Source organism: Acomys minous (assembly GCF_964271855.1).
Source record: "Acomys minous genome assembly, chromosome: 13".
Classification (NCBI taxonomy): Eukaryota; Metazoa; Chordata; class Mammalia; order Rodentia; family Muridae; genus Acomys; species Acomys minous.
Window position 1 is genome coordinate 104,258,823 of NC_140495.1, and position 18,123 is coordinate 104,276,945.

Genomic DNA, 18,123 nt, shown 5'->3' on the forward strand with positions numbered 1-18,123 from the left:
AGCCTTGGTTGTCCTGGACTTGCTTTGTAGACCAGGCTGGCCTCGAACTCACAGAGATCCACCTGCCTCTGCCTCCCAAGTGCTGGGATTAAAGGCGTGCGCCACCACACCTGGGAGTCCTGGAATTCTTGTAAAGCCACAGTAGTGACTTTCTACCCATGGTCTCAGGACAAGGACACACCCTCCGCTCCCCTCCATAGCCTACCTCTCCTTCACAGTGAAACCCTCTCAGTGGGTTTATGAGAGGCCCAGGCCCCAGGGAGGTAGAACCTGGAGTCCAGTGCCAGAGCACGGAGCAGGTGACCGGAGCTGTGGGTCTGTGTAATGACTCCAAGCCTCACACCTGGGGAAACAGAGGCAGTGGAAGAGGTGCAGGCCCCAGGATGACAGTCACTATAGAGACAGAGTGGGTCGGAGGAGGTTTTATTGAGTTGTAGAGGTGTAGTGGTGCAGCTGAACACAGAAGCAGGGTTATCCCGACAGGGAGGGGTGGGAAGGGAGCAGCCAGCACCCCTGGGACCTGGTGGAGGAGGAGCACGCTAGGCCTTCTAATGGTTGAGCCACGCTCTGGTTTCTCTTCAGGTGGTATAACTCTTTCTTCTGGGCTGTGCCTTCACAGGCTGATGGGGATGTAGTCCTGTGCCCTGCTGCTCCAGTGGGTCCTGGCACTCAGCATCTGCACTTCTGGCCTGAGGAGAGGCCACAGCAGGCCTGGCGGGAGCAGGCTGGGCGGCACAGCAGGGACACACAGGAGGAGGCTGGGTGGCAGCAGCTGGGTTGGCAGGAGGAGGCACAGCAGGAGGAGGTGGGCACACAGCAGGCGGGTCTGCACACAGGGCGGCAGAGCAGGGACATGCTGGAGCAGGGCTTGCAGCAGACAGGCTTGCAGCAGACAGGTGCACAGCAGGATGGCTGACAGCATGAGGAGGATCCAGAGCAGATGGGTGTGCAGCAGACAGGCTTGCAGCAGACAGGTGTGCAGCAGACAGGTGCACAGCAGGATGGCTGGCAGCAAGAGGACTGGCAGCTAGGCTGCTGGCAGCAAGAGGAGGATCCACAGCAGACAGGTGTGCAGCAGAGAGGCTTGCAGCAAAGAGTCACACCGCAGGACTGCTGGCAGGGGGAGCAGGTGCAGCATGCTGGCTGGCAGCTAGACTGCTGGCAGCATGAGGGTGTGCAGGAAGATTGACAGCAGGGACTGGACACACAGCTCACTGGGCTGCAGATGAGGGTTAGACAGGGAGCTGGGGCACAGCAGCTGGGCTGGCAGCAACTGGGGACACAGCAGCTAGACTGGCAGCAGCTAGACTGGCAGCAGCTGGGCTGGCAGCAGCTGGGCTCACAGCAGCTCTCTGGGCAGTCGTCCACCTGCCAGGAGGAGTGGGTGCAAGCATCAGAGCAGACAGACATGGTGGAGGCGGCCATGGCAGAGCTGGGTTGGAGTGGAGTGAGTGAGTTGTGAATGTGTATGTGAGGTGCTGGGCTGTTGGCTTTTTATCCTCCTCCTGCCCCTGTTTTCCCAGAGGGAGAAGCACCTCTCTTCCTGTTGTGTAGCAGGTGTCTTGTGGGAAGTTCCTCTTCCCTGAACACAGCCTTAGACCTATGTGGTCAGGGACCAAGGCTTGCTGGCAGCTCCGGAGTGAGGGAGAGACTGAACACTGCGAATGGCAAGGTCTCAGCAGGCTTGCTGGCAGCCTCTGTCCATGTGGAGACTGCAGGAATCAGAGGCCTGGTTTCTGGGAGAAAGAGAAAGAGAGAGAGAGAGAGAGAGAGACAGACAGACAGACAGACAGACAGACAGACAGACAGACAGAGACACCGAGAGAGAGAGAGAGAGAGAGAGAGAGACAGAGACAGAGAAACAGAGACAGAGACAGAGATAGAGAGAAACAGGTAGAAAACTGGGTAGCTTGAAGACCCATCTCTACCAGCGTGCAAGATGTCAGCCACTGGTGGCACCTGGTGGCCATGCCCTCCAGGACAGGCTAGAGGCACCACCTTTTGCCAATGGCTATTAAGGAGATAGAAGAGGAAGAGACAGAGGAGAATCACTGTAAAATCTCATCAGAAGTCAGTGTGGTTTGTATCTCCAAAGAGGCCAAGGCCAAGGTAGGTCTCAAGATCGAGGCCAGTCTGGGCTACCTAGTGAGACCCTGTCTCAAACACCTTAAAACAAAACCTCTGCAGAGACCAGAGAGTCTCCGATGAGCCAACCCCCATCACACCCCTACCCCGACTAGTGTTGATTTCCTGGTGTCAGGTGACCCAGCTGAGTGTCTGTGTAGAGCACACAGCTGTCACAGGGCCATGTTGGCTAGCACACTGCCTGTCTCTCTTTGCTGACACCTGGCAGGTTCCTATGATGACAGGGGACTTTGCACACTGAGGTCATGGCTCTGGGCATTTGAGTCTCTGGCAGCTCGCTCTGTGGGGGAGGCTCTGCCCATGATGGCCTGGCCTGAGACGATCACCCTGTGTCACAAAGATTTTTGCCGCCTGGGGCTTGGGAAGACTTTGCAGGTTTAAGTTTGGTTGGGAACAGTACTGTGGCTGCAATCAGTCAGATTCTGTTTCCGGGAGGGAGACTTCCTGGGCAGTTGGAATGCAACTCTGTTGTTCGGTGACATTGTCATTTTGTGGCATCAGTGTCCTTGTGTGACAAGAAGTCCGGAGCACACATGGAGGGATGAAATCCTCCAAAACCACAGCACTGAGTTCTAGGTGGTTCCACGCACTAGAATGAGAAGGGACTAGGCAGGTGGGTCACAGCCAGAAGTCTGTTGAGAGCAGGTGGCTTCCTCTTGCCAGCTGTCCTCAGCTTTTCTGAGACAGAAACTATGCTGGGGAAGCAGTGTCGGGGCTTTAAAACTTTCTGTGGAACTTATGAATTCCAATAAGCTGGTCTGGGGGGGGCGGCGGGGGGCATCCAAGGTGTCATTAATTCTACAAAAGAGCTTAGAAAAAGTCCCCAAGCATTTCTCTGGGAAATACACGAAGAGGTGACATTATCCGTACCTTCACAAATTACTAATGTGCATGCCTCCAGACAAGACACAGGGTTTCTCACTCCCGCCTCCATTTCAGGAGTGTGAGTATCCATTTCTGGGTTCTGTCTGTGGGGCACATGCTGTGTGTCTCCAGTGGTGACACAGGCTATGAGTGTCTTGATGTTGTGCCCTGTGATCTCTTTCCCACAAAGCAGATTTTCTTCTGAAGTCACTAGGTTGTGGGAAAATGGACTCTGAGGTGATAAAGCAGGCATGTGTCCCAAAGACATGACCCTCAGACTGGATCATCCAAGCCATGTTTCCAATTCATATACTTCATAGTGAGTCCATGCTCCAGGGCTTGGCCTTATCAGGAGTTTAATTCTGGCCTATACAATGGGCTTGGCAATTTTGCGACTTTCTCAGCTTGCCCTCCTTGCCCAGTGAGTGATGCTTAGGCCCTTCACACATCTCCAGATGCCCACAGGGACACAGGGAGAGAGCTGCCCAGACCTGTTCTGCCAGATTTGACAGCTTTCTATGTCTCTGGGCTCTTAGCCAAGCCACTCGCAGCTGGTTCAGAGCCCCGCAGCCCTGACAATCCAGGCTGTGCCACCGGCCTTGATGTATCAATTATACAGGTGTTGGTGAACATCAAAGAGAGATTTTTTTCCCCCAGTGCAGCCATATGAGAAAGAGGAAGAAAGATGCAGTGAAAATGCTACCCTTGAGTCCATCTTCAGAGTCCAGACACCAGAGTAAAGTTTAAATAGACAAGAAGTGTGCACAATTAACAGTCCTGGCCGAGGTGTGATCTTGCCCATCATCAGCTGGGTTCCAGTGGCTCCATCCACATCTGGATGGGAGCAGGCTCAGCATTTTTCCTTCTCCCAGCATGAAAGTCCTGAGAAAAATCCAATTCCTTGGGGAGTACACTATCTCAAACCTCTGCAGGGTACAAGTGACTCAGCTTAGGACCTTTGGCTTCCTGAACTCCTGCCAAGTGGCCACACACTTGTCCATCTTCTCATGAGCATCACCTGTGTCACCTGTGTCACAGAGCGGCAACATCCCAGTGTTTCTGGGCACAGCCGTGTTACTGCTCCAAGTCTGTGAGTTCAATTGACCATGAACAGGCCAGAGGGCACCCTGAGACCCTACAGAATGAACCTGACAGGAGCTAAGGCCAGGGCTGGGGTATGGCCGCCGGGAAGTGAGTCTGGAGCTCTGACTGACACTTGGTTGCATCTCCCAGTTCAGGAGGGTCACCCCTGCCCATGTCCTGTCCCCTCTGTCCAGCACTGGCCTCCTAGGGCTGTCCTAGCACTCTGGCACAGAAGCACAATGCAGGGTCAGGGGAGACATCCCTGTGCAGAGGAGAGCTGGCAGCCACGGTGGGCAGCCACGCTGGGCAGCCACGGTGGGCAGCCAGGGTGGGCAGGGACACCGGGTGGAGCATCAGTGGTGTGTTCACCAGACTGTGCCACTGGCAATACCTGACAAAAACAACCTAAGGAGGAAGCATTAGCTTTGCGCGTGGCTACCGAGGGTTTAGTCTGCCTTGGCAGGGAGGGTGAAGCGAAGCCAAGCCTCTCGCACCACGGAGGCCAGCAAGCAGAGAGCACCTGGCCTAGCTGGCTTTCTCCTCTCCCCTTCTTCCACCTTGTCTCCAGCCTCACCAGGCGTGTCTTTTCCCCTCAGTGAAATCTCTCACACCCATGCTCAGAGCTGCCTCTCAGCATTTTCTGGCTACCTTGTCAGCACAGTCAAGGTGACACCAGGACCAACTCTGACAGGTGTTGTAGCTCCTGACACCATGTCATCCTGCTGATGGGGCTACTGGAGAAGGTGGGCCCACCCCATGAGTGGGACCAGATGGGAGTCAGGGTGCCCTTCCTGAGCCTGCACATCCTAATTCACCCTTGCCACTGCTCCAAGGACCAGGGAAGCAGGCTTGTCACAGCAGGATTTTGATGACAAGGATACTCTAGACAGCTAGCAGTAGCCAGAGAGAGAGAGGACCTGTGGGTTCTGAAGGCTGCAGCAGCTCTCTTCTCTTGCTAGCATCTGCAGGCAGCCTTTCTCACACCAGCCTTGCCCAGACAAACAGCATAGGATGGCTCCAGACCAGGCCACATCTGCCAGGGGAGTCCTGGGCATGCAGATTATTGGTTGAACCTGTCTGGGAGGAGGTCCTGAGCTTCAAGAGAGGACACAGGCCCTCCTGACCACTGAGCAGGGTCACTCAGTTCCAGCCAGGTCTGTGATTAAGGGAGAGTGTAGTCCACGGAGGTTACACGCCCCCTCAGCATGAAGTGGATGATGGCTGTCCCCCCCCCCCCCCCACAGCCTACCTGACTAGGAGATGGAGGGGTAATCTCTGGGTGCGTCTGAGAGGACATTCTGAGAGCAGGTTCTCTGAGGGGGGCCGTGTCTGAATGGGGGGGGGGCGATGCCACCTCATGGGATGGAGCAGGGAGGACTAAGGGGAAAAGGAGGGAGTGAGACACGAGCTTCTCGCTCTGCTACCTGGACAGTACCAAGAGATCCACTTCATCCCCAATACCCTGGAGTGATGAACTGATGCCCTGAGTGAGGCCATTTCTTTGTCCCTTGTGTCTATGGTAGATATTACATCACAGACATGAAAAATAACAACACAGAAGCGTGTAGAGTGGTCATGAATTTATTGGTGATGTGAGCTGCTGATATCAAGGGAAGTGTCCCAGAACCACAGAGGGACAGGGAAGAACAGTGACCCAGTGACTCCTGGAAGGTAGGAGGAGAGGCCCGGTCAGCGCAGGGGACACATGGTATTCCTCTTTTGGGGAGACTGTCTAGCTCAGGTCAGGTGCAGACTGGAGAAGGTGAGAGTGTCCACAGGGAGGGACCTGACCAGCTGGCACCAGGATCAAACCCATCAACAGCAGCTGGACTTCTGGCCTGAGGAGAGGCCACAGCAGGCCTGGCGGGAGCAGGCAGGGCGGCAGAGCAAGGACATACAGGAGGAGGCTGGGCAGCAGCAGCTGGGCTGGCAGGAGGAGGCACAGCAGGAGGAGGTGGGCACACAGCAGGCGGGTCTGCACACAGGGCGGCAGAGCAGGGACATGCTGGAGCAGGGCTTGCAGCAGACAGGCTTGCAGCAGACAGGTGCACAGCAGGATGGCTGGCAGCATGAGGAGGATCCAGAGCAGATGGGTGTGCAGCAGACAGGTGTGCAGCAGACAGGTGTGCAGCAGACAGGTATGCAGCACACAGGTGCGCAGCAGGATGGCTGGCAGCAAGAGGGTTGGCAGCTAGACTGCTGGCAGCATGAGGAGGATCCACAGCAGACAGGTGTGCAGCAGAGAGGAACACAAGAGGACTGCTGGCATGGGGAGCAGGTGCAGCAAGCTGGCTGGCAGCTAGACTGCTGGCAGCATGAGGGCGTGCAGGCACTGGTGCAGAAAGATTGGCAGCAGGGACTAGACACGCAGCTCATTGGGGTGCATAGGAGGCAAGGGATTGGGGCACAGCAGCTGGGGGCACAGCATGGGGGCTCACAGTAGCTCTCTTGGCAATTGTCCACCTGCCAGGAGGCACCAGTGCAGGTGCTGGGCAAGCAGATCCGGTTGCTGCAGCCCAGATTACTAGAGCATACAGATGTGGTGGACGCAGCAATCACACAGGTCCTTGTACAGCAGGTGTCAGCCATGGTGGGGGTTGGACCAGGAGAGGGGGAGTGCCTGTGTGAGCAGAGTGAGTGTGTGTGTGTGTGTGTGCGAGGTGCCTGGCCCGGGGGTTTTTATGCATCTCCTGAGTACGCTGCCTCATGAGTGCAGGCACCTTTCCTTTCCTTGTTGTTCATCTTGTTTCCGGACAACACAGCCAGTTTATGACCGAGTGTGTGGGTCATAGCAGGGCCAAGGTACATCCTTATCCTGAAAGCGACCACGTGACACAGTGGCTGGGTGGAGCTGGCACCTGCAAACTCCCCCTGCTGTCTCCCACATTGTCCTCAGCAACAGGAGCCCCATCAGGCATGGCTCCCTCTGGCCCAGTGCCTTGCCTTCTCCATGTTGCAGGCCCTGTAGCCGGTGTTTGCTACTTGGTGGGTTTCTGTTTCTTCCACTCTTCTCCACCCTTTTTCTTTTTCCCTTTCAACCCTCTAACACTGGATATTAGAGAGAGGAAAAAAAAAAAAAAAAGGACAGAGAGGAAAGGGGACAAAGTTATCACTGAGCTACTTCCTGCTGATTCAGGGCGTCAAGTTCCTTGGGGCAGGTTTCATCTTCGCCATCAGGATATATGTAATTTCTTCTTTGCATACAAGACTACTTAGCAAACTGCAACCAACAAGTAACAACAACCCAACAACTCGTCGTGCCTCTCAGGGGCCCTAGCATTATATCCCCTCTGAAAAGTCCCCACAATTCCTAACACCACACTCTTTCGGAGAAACTATCTGCCTCTGGCAAAACCACGCCTCAGCTAGAGCATGAGGCAAATCACAGTCAGCTGCTGTGAAGCAGGCCCATATCCCCACATCTGGGATTGAAATGAAAACATATTCTTGTATTCTGTCTTTTAAAAGAAGCCCAAATTCTCACCACATGGGCCCCTCTGTTCCTACAGATGGTCACCACCCTCTCCTCCATCCCAGACTCAGCAAGTTCCTCTCCCTACACCCCAACAGTCTCCTTGTTGCACAGTTACTTATTAAAATAACACACTTATTCTGTGGGTTTGTTGTTGTTATTGTTGTTTGAGTTTTTGTCTTTACATATGACCCAATTTTCTACTGTGGAGGACAGCATTGTCCTCTCTCACCTCCTGAGAGCCCCTCCTTCCATTGTGAAGGCAGAACTGCCTCAACGTGCTCTTTAAAAAAAAAAATTATCTATTATTATGTACACCTGCAGGCCAGAAGAGAGCATCAGATCACATTATAGATGGTTGTGAGGCACCACGTGGTTGCTGGGAATTGAATTCAGGACCCCTGGAGGGGCAGACAGTGCTCCTAACCACTGAGCCATCTCTCCAGCCCTCAACGTGCTCTTAAATCAGGGCACCAACCATTTATTACTTAGTGTTGTTTTATTTCACATCTATCTCAGTATCATCTTCACTGAGTGTTTCTGTGTAGGTTAGTCTCCATATTCATATGCGTTTCTGTTTTGTTTTCCCCTCTTGGACTTGATCACTTCTTCTGTTTGTTTGTTTGTTTGTTTGCTTGCTTGCTTGTTTGTTTTTCCCTATGTTCCAGTCATTACATCTTCCCAGACTGTCCCCTAAGTGACCCCAAGCTCTGAAGACACACACACACACACGTGCGCGCGCGCGCGCGTGCGCGCGCGCGCACACACACACACACACACACACACACCTCCCTTAAGAGGTTATGTTATTCCTTGTGAACATCACATCTAGTACTCTGCATTCACAGGCCAGTCTGAACTGGCCATCTCTCAGCTCTGGCATCTCTCAGGCCTTGCCTCCCGCCCCTGCCTTAGCACTGGGCGCCCCCTCAGCTTTTGCCCATCCCCCTGCACTGGAGTTTGCTGCTCCTGGGTCTCCCTCACTATTCTTTTGTCTTTTCCTTGATTTTTCTGCAGTGGTGGCTCCTTGCGATCTCCTTCTGGGCTGATGCCCTCATTTTGGTAGAACACATCCTTTGGAGGCTTTTTGGGAATGGACGCAGGGGTTTTATTTTCGTAATCCATGGCATGCGCCACGGTCCACTTTCCTAGCACCATTTGTTGGCAAGTCCAGAGATATTTTGGCACAGTGTTTAGTTGCAGGGAGGGGGTCTAGAGGTCAACACTGAGTGCCTTCCTTCATCACTTTCCATCTTGTTTGTTTGTTTGTTTGTTTGTTTATTGAGGTAGGGTCTCTCACTGAACCCAAATCTCACCAATTCACCTAGACTGGCTAGCTGGTGAGCACCAGGCATCCTCCTGCCTCTACTTTCCCAGTGCTGAGGGTGAAGATGCTTGCTTCTGTGCCTGGCTTTCACTGGTGCTGGGAATCTACTTGGGTCATCACGAGTGTGCAGAAGCACCTTCACCCACTGAGCCATCTCTTCAGCCCGTTCACACCTCTTTTTTGGTCATAACTGGGTCTTCTGTTTCACTAGTCTACACGTCTACTTCTTTGCTGGCATTATGCCGCTTTTGGTCCTTACACCTGTTTTGCAGTTTGAGACGAGGCAGCGTGACACCTCCAGCCTTCATCTTTGTGTTCAGGATTGCTTTAAAAATTCAAGCTCTCTCAAGGTGGGCTGTGATGGCAGACACCTTTAATCCCAAGACTTGGGAGGCAGAGGCAGGTGGATCTGTGCATTTGAAACCAGCTTGGTCTACAGAATTCCAATTTAGGCAAGGCTACACAGAGAAATCCTATCTCATAAATAAATAAATGGATAGACAGACAGACGGGCAGGCAGGCAGACAGACAGACAGATAGACAGATAGAAAGATGTCTTTTTGCTTCATTGTGAATTTTAGGATTTATTTTCCTATTTCTCTAGAGAATGCTGCTGGAAGTTTGATGAGCAGAGCATTGTCTTTGTAGGTTGGTTTTGTAGACCTGGCCGTTTTCATGTTACTGATTCTCTGCTCTATGACCTGGGAAGTCCTCCCTTCCACAGGAGTTCTTCCTTCTTTTCTTTCTTTCTTTCTTTCTTTCTTTCTTTCTCTCACTTCTTTGTTTGTTTACATGTGTTCTGTTTTTGGAGACAACTGTAAACGGATTCTGATTATTCTTGCTTTTTTTTTTCTTAGTCTGTTCATTGAGTACAGAGAAGGCACTGAATTTCATATGGTGATTTTATATCCTGCTATCCCACTAGAAGTGGTTGTTGTTGTTGTTAATCAGATTTAAGCATTTCTGATGGAGTCGTTGGGGGCTTTTTACATAAGAATACTGTCTGAAAGTAAGGACACGTTGATTTATTTATTTTTTTTATCCCCTATATTTCTTTCCCTTGTCTTATTGCTATGGCTACAAACTCAGGCAATGTATATGTATGTGGGGGGGGGCAGTAAATAAACCACTGAAATGGTCGCTCTGTTATTAGGAGGATTGTTATTGGGGGGAAGAGAGAGAGAGAGAGAGAGAGAGAGAGAGAGAGAGAGAGAGAGAGAGAGAGAGAGAATAGCCAGGGGCACCTAGAAAAGTCCAGAGCAGAGAGAAAAAGATGCAGACTGTACACAGCCAGCAGAGTAGACATGGCCAGGACTATCTCTGAGAGAAGAGAGAACAGCAAGAGAGAATAATGGAAGCCTGGAGAGATGGCTCAGAGGTTAAGAGGACTGTTTGCACTTCCAAAGGTCCTGAGTTCAATTCCCAGCCACCACATGGCGGCTCACAAACATCTACTGTGATATCTGGTGCCCTCTTTTGGTATACAGGTATACATGCAGGCCAGAACAAATAAAAAGAAACACACACACACACACACACACACACACACACACACACACAGAGAGAGAGAGAGAGAGAGAGAGAGAGAGAGAGAGAGAGAGAGAGAGAGAGAGAGAGAGAGAGAATGATGGAGATAGTTGGGGCTGGGGTAAAAACCTTGCCATTATAGAGAGAGCAACCAGGTAACGGGGAGGAGGGAAGCCTAGAGAAGTAAGAAGGGGAGAGGGCTAGTGTGGGGGCTGTGAAATGTGTAATGAGTGCATGTGAATAGGGGCTATAGGAGCCTGGAGGCCAGCACAGGCTTTGATATGCCACAGATCGCAATGGGGAGCCATGTGCCCCTTCTGTCAGAGGCAAGGGAAATGACTCCTTTTGACAGAAGGGGATCCCATTTCTTGAGTTCTTGGGCAATGCTGGCTAGAAATTCCTTTATAGTCCTGCTTGGGCCAGGTGGGCCAGGACTGTCGTTTCTGTGTATATGAACTGCCTGAGACCTAACAGTATACACTTGCTGCACTCTTGTTTTTAGATCTTCCCTATTAAGTATGGTGCATGCTGTGGGCTGGTTGGATATAGCATTTGGTATTGAGGTAGGTCTTCCTATTCCTGTTTTTATTACAGAATTTTTAGTGAGGTAGGTCTTCCTATTCCTGTTTTTATTACAGCATTTTGTATTGAGGTAGGTCTTCCTATTCCTGTTTTTATTACAGAATTTTTAATGAGGTAGGTCTTCCTATTCCTGTTTTTATTACAGAATTTTTACTGAGGTAGGTCTTCCTATTCCTGTTTTCATTTGTCAGGGCTTTTGAACATGAAGGGAAGTTGAACTTTGCCAAGGGCATCCACTCAGATGGTCTTGTGATCTGGGCTCTGTCTATTTATATGCTGCGTCACATTTATTGATCTGTGTGTGTCAAGCCATATTTGTGTCCCTAGACTGAAGCTCACTCAGTCATGCTATATATGATCTTTTAATGTGCTGTGGAATTCTGTTTGAAATGTGTTGCCGACAACTCTTGTGTCCATGTTACCAGCGTGTGTGTGTGTGTGTGTGTGTGTGTGTGTGTGTGTGTGTGTGTGTGTGTTTCTGGTTGTGTCCTTATCAGGCTTTCATACCAGGGTGATGCTGGCTTAGGCAGCATCAGGTAGGAGATGCCCCTGCCCTTGTTCCTTGACAGACTGGGATGTCTAGGCGCCAGCTCTTCATGGAGGATGTGGTAGAACGCAGGCGTGAGACTGTCTGTCTTGAGCTTTTCTTTGCTGAGGCGATCACTGGTTCAAACTCACTGACCAGTGTAGAACTGTCCAGGTTATGTATGTCCTTTTGACCTAATTTTGGTAGGCCATTATGTGTCCAGGAACTTATCCATGCTTAAAGTGAGTCACTTGAAGAGATGCTCGCCCAGCATGGCCTGGAGGCTACTAGCCTGCAGAAATCGGCCAGTGTGCTCGTGATAACCTTTGCCTTCTCATCTGGAAGCCACAGCAGGAAGAGCCGACAGGGCGTGGTCCAGGTTCTTCCCCAGACAGCCTTTCTAGCATCCCAGGATTTACCCAGCCTAACAGCGAGGGCTGTCGCATGTTCTGAAAGATGTGGCCGCCGCATTGATTTTGCGTCTGGAGGATGCAAATCAGAGTGTTTTCCCTTCCTGTTGGCAGTTTGTGGAAGAAGGGGCCTGTACCTTGCAGAGCCAAGACACCTAGTGAGAGAAGTGCATGCAGGAGGGGCTTATGTAAATTGATGGCTGATGGCAGCTTCGATCTTTTTATTTTTTATTTTTTTAAAGATTCATTTGTGTATATGAGCACGCTATCTTTACGCACACCAGAAGAGGGCATCAGATCCCAGTATAGATGGTTGTGAGCTACCACACCATTGCTGGGAATTGAACTCAGGACCTCTGGAACAGCAGACAGTGCTCTTAACTGCCTCCCCAGCCACCAGCCCCCCAGAGCCATCTCTCCAGCCCTGCAGCTTTGATCCTAGTGGAATAATTCTGATTCATTTGGGAGGTTCTGGCTGGTGTGCAATAGGGCGATAACCGAAAAATATAGTCCCTAGATCAGCCCCACCCAAGACCATCCAAGAATCAAGACAGTGATCCACAGGACTTCTGGGTACACTTCTCTCTGGTTTTCTTTCAGGTTTATTTATTTTATCTTTGTGTATGTGTGTTTTGCCTGCATGTGCCTGAGTATTGTGCGTGCCTGGTGCCAGAGGAGCTCAGAAGGGTGTGTCCCCTGGAACTGGAGTTATAGACTGTTATGAACTGCTGTGTGGGTGCTAGGAACTTAACTCAGGTCCTCTGCAAGGGCACCAAGTGCTCTGAAATGCTGGTCTATCTCTTTAACCCCCACCCCCTTTGGAGTTTTAATGTAAGCATCCATAACTGTACACTTCCCTTTTAGAACCACCTTTGCTGTATCCCGGGAGTTCTGATAAATTGTATTTTCACTTTTATTTGATAATAGGGATTTTAAAGTTTCCTTTCTGGTGTCTTTAGTGATCCATTGGTTTTTCTTGGTGTTTGTTTCTACTTTTATTGCATTATGACCTGCAAGAAAGTATTTTGGTATTTGTTAAGTCTTGGTTTGTGACCTAAAATGTGATCTATTTTTGAGAAAATCCTATGCTGAGCAGAATGTGAATTCCATGGCTGTCAGGTAGACTTTTCTGCAGGCTTCCATTGAGGCCATTTACTCTGTGGTGTATTTTAACTGTGAGTTTTCTTTGTTCATAGTTTGAATCTATCTATTGGGGAGAATTGAACAATGAGCACATGCAAATATCCACGCTTGTCTGACTCTCCATGTGCAGTAATACTTTTTTTTTAAAAACTGAGTTATACTTGTTAGTTTTAAGTATTAACATGACACAACATAGGATCCCCAGGGAAGAGATTCTTAGGAGTTACCTCAGTCAGGCTGGCCTGTGAGCATGTCTGTGAGGATTGTACTGGTTGTTTATTAATGTATGAAGAGCCAGCCAGCCCATTATGGGTAGCACCATTCCTTAGGTCGGGAGGGAGGAGGGGCAGGTCTTGAACTGCATAGAAGAGGAAAAAGCGAGCAAGGATTCGTGTGTTTATATTCTCTTCTTCTTCTTCTTCTTCTTCTTCTTCTTCTTCTTCTTCTTCTTCTTCTTCTCTCTCTCTCTCTCTCTCTCTCTCTCTCTCTCTCTCTCTCTCTCTCTCTCACACACACACACACACACACACACACACAGAGAGAGAGAGAGAGAGAGAGAGAAAGAGAGAAAGAGAGAGAGAGGACAGTTTGCAGAAGTTGGTTCTCTTTTTCCACCATGTGAGTCCCAAACATTAAAAAAAAAAAAAAATCAGGTCGTCAGACATAGTGGCAAGCCTCTTTACCCACTGAACCATTTCATTTGGGCCCAAAAGATATTTCTGGATGATAACAAATAGCTCAAGTGTCTAATCCAATCGGCTTCTCTAAGCCTTTAACTGGAGACTTGAGGCCATTTTCGTTCAGGGTCTGTCCCTGGTGAGTGGAATTTTCTGAGTCCTGTAATTTTGTTAGGTGTTCCCTATCTGGTTTAAATACTGTTTGGGGTTTTACTTCTCCCTCTTTGGAGGAGGGGTTTGCTGGTCACTGAGTGGGATATTTGACTTTTCTCTTCATTCTCACTCATTTGTCTATTGCTGTCACTCACTGTCATGTGGAGGGCGGTGCCTAACCCACCATCTTACCCTGGAAGTCTGTATATTGTAATATCATTAAGACATTTACATTAAAAAATAAAAGAAATTTAAAAACCATTTACATTAAATTCTTTTATTGTTTATTTTACCATAATTAACCTTTCTTCTTCTTCTTCTTCTCTTCTGGATGTGCTGGTATTTTAATTTGTATTGTTTTTTTTTTTAAATAAACAACTGATCAGTTTTATTTACAACTACAATTCCTTCCTTAATGATTATGTTTGCTTATTTTGTGTGTTCATCTAGGGGCCAGAGCTTGACATGGCATTTGCCTTCTTCACTCTCCACCTTGCTTTTTTTGAGACAGGCTCTTCCTCTAAGTCCTGAGCTCAGTGATTCAGCCAGACTAGCTGGCCAGGGAGCCCCAGGGACCCTTCTGCCTCTGTCTCCCCAACACAGGGACTGCAGTGCATGCTGCCATGCCCAGCTATGTTAAAAATATGGGCTCCTAGGGGACAAGCTCTGGTCCTCAGGCCTGTGAGGCAATACTTGTTTAATTTCTGCATCTCCCCAATTGTCTTCTAAAATTTGAAATTTCCTTTGGGGAAAAAAAAAGATCATTTTGGAAACTCTTGTGGTTTGGTGGGTTGAACTCTTAGTGACTCTCAGTCTTGATATCACCTAAGGAGTTGTATGTTACCCGAGTCCTGCCTCTCCTGCGTCATGATGTGTGTCCACACGCGCTGCTGGGTCCCCGACACATTTTAAACTTTTGAAGCCACTGGGAGAGAATGCCTTTAGATTTCCCGAGGCTGACTTTCTTTTTACGGTTATGAGTTTGTTATATTAACCGTGGTTCGGGATGGTGGTTTTTAGACGCCTCTTTTCTTACTGTTTTATTATAAATCACCAGCAGCAGACAATAAGAAGATGAGGTACTGAGCACACACACGAGCCCAGCACCCAGGCTGATGCATCTCAGTTCTTGCTGGCCTGCCCAGCTTCCTAGGAGCCGCTGTATTTGTACTCCGGAGGGAACCTCTGTGTGGGACAGCGCTCTTAGACACACTGCAGTGACCACTGCTTCCCTGAGTGTTTCAGTGCAGTCTTCCTATCAGTCTGAATGCTTTGGCCACATGGTGGCCACTGTGGCTGTGATGACAGCTGGCTGCTTGCCATCCTGAGGGTGCCAGCTGTCTCTTCTTGTCATGGGTGGGAATGACTGATACAACCTTTGGCCACAGGCTCACTGCCACCTCTGTTGTTCATTCATTTTTGTTTTGCTGTATATGCAAATTTGGGGCCCTTTGTCAGTTACATACTATGGCAGTTTGAGTAGGTATGGCCCCATAGATACATGTGTTTGAATGCTTGGCCCATAGGAAGTGGCACTAATAGGAGGAGGTGCTTTGTTGGAGTGGGTGTGGCCTTGTTAGAGGAAGTGCGTCACTGTGGGGGCGGGCTTTGAGGTCTCCTAAGACCAAGCTCCCACCCAATGTGAAATCCAATCCAGTCTCCCCGCCTCAAGATGTAAAATTCTCTGGTCCTCCAGCGTTATGTCTGCCTGCATGCCGCCACGTTTCCTGCCATGATGGTAATGGACTAAGCCTCTGAAACTGTAAGCCAGCCCCAATTAAATGTGTTCTTTATAATAGTTGCCATGGTCATGGTGTCTCTTCACAGCAATAGAAACCCTAAGGTAGACACATATTATTAGTGAAGGTAACTATTACCTGCAGGGCCTGGAACAGAGTGTCTCAGGGGCTTGAGAACGGGAGGTCCTGTCTACTCCCAGAATCCCTTTCTGGGGCATACCTTCCACCTCCACACCTGTGACTCCAATGTGGTACAGGAAAGAACAGAAAGGCTCTGTTGCGGCCTACAGGTGGCAGATTGTTGCCATCAATTTAGTTTTCAGATACTACTGTGTGCAACAGGCTGGACCAGGCCATGGGTCCAGGCTAGAGATGATGCCCCCAACCAAGAAAAGGAGCTGTGGGCCAAGTCCTGGGCAGCAGGGAACTGGGGCTCTGCAGGGGGTGTGGCCCCACCCCCAAGCAAGGGCAGATGGCCCATGCAAGATGTCATCTATCAGTGTGTGCTTTTAGACAGGTGACCAGGGTTTCTATGGACTGGTCATCAAACTCCCTTGCACCAAAGCCCCACAATTCCTCAGGAGAGCTGGCATGCATCCATGTTTTTATGTAAAGACCAGAGTTCAGGGAGGCAGTTATGGTAGAAGCCTCAAGATACAAGTTCTGCACTGAGAACTTCTCCCTGCATCTCACTCACCAGGGTGGGGAAGTTTAAGGCAAATCAGGATGGCCAAAGCCATGGCCAGAATAAGTGCCACTGTCAGAACCACACCCCTGTGTCCCTGGACATGAGTTTATCCCTTCGATATACCTATGGGCAAGGGATGCTGGCTTCTGATATCATGAAAGGACACCATGCCCTTTGAGAAAACAGGAGTGGGAACCCAAGCATTCATGTGAGCACTAAGACAAGATTGGTAGGGTTTAGCAGACAGTTTATTGAACTATAACAGGTGCAGCTGAAGCGGGTGGGTGAGGGGTAGCCTAAGAACCCAAGAGAAGAGCCAAGGTTGGCCTATGCACACAAGAGCCCTGTCACAGGCCCAGGGAGGTAGCTGAGAGTGCAGCTCCAGAACAGCTTCTGCTTTGTGACACACAGGGCTGGACAGTAGAGGGGCGTGCTCCTCGCTGGGGTAGAACCCGTAGGATCCCTAGGAAACTCATGAGGTAAAAACTGGGGGCTTCTTCCAAAGTGTGGGAGGGGTGAACACATGTCAGCCAGCCCCTAAAGACCCTATAGAGCCAATCTAGACACTTGCTGGCCACCAGCCGAGAAGCCAGGGTGAGATGGTGCACACAAGCTTTGGGGTGACAACAGAGCCTATTCAACAGGTAGACTCCTACACAAAGAGAAGCCTCAGCAAGTGGGGCAGGGGCAGGCAGGGCGGCAGAGCAGGGACACACAGGAAGAGGCTGGGCGGCAGCAGCTGGGTTGGCAGGAGGAGGCACAGCAGGAGGAGGTGGGCACACAGCAGGCGGGTCTGCACACAGGGCGGCAGAGCAGGGACATGCTGGAGCAGGGCTTGCAGCAGACAGGCTTGCAGCAGACAGGTGCACAGCAGGGTGGCTGGCAGCATGAGGAGGACCCACAGCAGACAGGCTTACAGCAGACAGGTGTGCAGCAGACAGGTGTGCAGCAGACAGGCTTGCAGCAGACAGGTGTGCAGCACACAGGCTTGCAGCAGACAGGCTTGCAGCAGACAGGAGCACAGCAGGATGGCTGGCAGCAAGAGGACTGGCAGCTAGACTGCTGGCAGCATGAGGAGGATCCACAGCAGACAGGTGTGCAGCAGACAGGCTTGCAGCAAAGAGTCACACCGCAGGACTGTTGGCAGGGGGAGCAGGTGCAGCATGCTGGCTGGCAGCATGAAGATTGGCAGCAGGGGCTGGACCCATAACACACTGGGGAGCAGATGAGGGTTAGACAGGGACTTGGGGCGCAGCAGCTGGGGGCGCAGCAGCTAGACTGGCAGCAGCTGGGCTGGCAGCAGCTGGGGACACAGCAGCTAGACTGGCAGCAGCTGGGGGCACAGCAGCTAGACTGGCAGCAGCTGGGGGCACAGCAGCTGGGCTCACAGCAGCTCTCTGGGCAGTCGTCCACCTGCCAGGAGGAGTGGGTGCAAGCATCAGAGCAGACAGACATGGTGGAGGCGGCCATGGCAGAGCTGGCTTGGGGTAGAGTGAGTGAGTGGTGAGTGAGAGTGTGAGTGTGCGAGGTGCTGGGCTGTCACCTTTTATCCTCCTGTGCTGTTGTGTGGCTTGGCCTCCCTTCCTTGTTGGTGTGACTCTGGCCATCATTAGGGTGTTTGTTTGTCTAGGATGTTGTTGTCAGGCCTGTCTGTCTGTCTCCTGCCTGCTTGTGCTGGGAGGAGTTGTGGCATAGAGGTGTTTGTGAACAGGGATGTTGGGATTTCATTGGTGGGACTTGCCCAGCCAACCTATGCATGCAGGGATGTCAACCTGCCATGGTCAGAT

The 18,123-nt window shown here is 50.8% G+C and overlaps 2 protein-coding genes across 6 annotated transcripts in view; both read right to left on the bottom strand.

Annotated features, from left to right (window-relative positions):
• LOC311580432 (uncharacterized protein) overlaps positions 1-18,123 on the bottom strand; it is a 45,177-nt gene that overhangs the window by 9,844 nt on the left and 17,210 nt on the right. The window lies entirely within an intron of this gene.
• LOC311580428 (uncharacterized protein) lies at positions 408-17,851 on the bottom strand. Of its 5 annotated transcripts, none has more exons than XM_084752012.1 (2): positions 6,481-6,742; positions 408-1,263 (listed from the first exon to the last, which is right to left on the bottom strand). In XM_084752012.1, the coding sequence occupies exons 1-2, from the start codon at positions 6,679-6,681 to the stop codon at positions 670-672; spliced, it is 795 nt and encodes a 264-aa protein (XP_084608138.1). In that variant the 5' UTR covers positions 6,682-6,742; the 3' UTR covers positions 408-669. The 5 variants fall into 5 exon arrangements, with proteins under 5 accessions (XP_084608138.1, XP_084608139.1, XP_084608137.1 ...); XM_084752013.1 differs by having other exon boundaries at positions 408-1,350; positions 6,244-6,742; XM_084752011.1 differs by lacking the exon at positions 408-1,263 and adding an exon at positions 17,616-17,851 and having other exon boundaries at positions 5,660-6,505.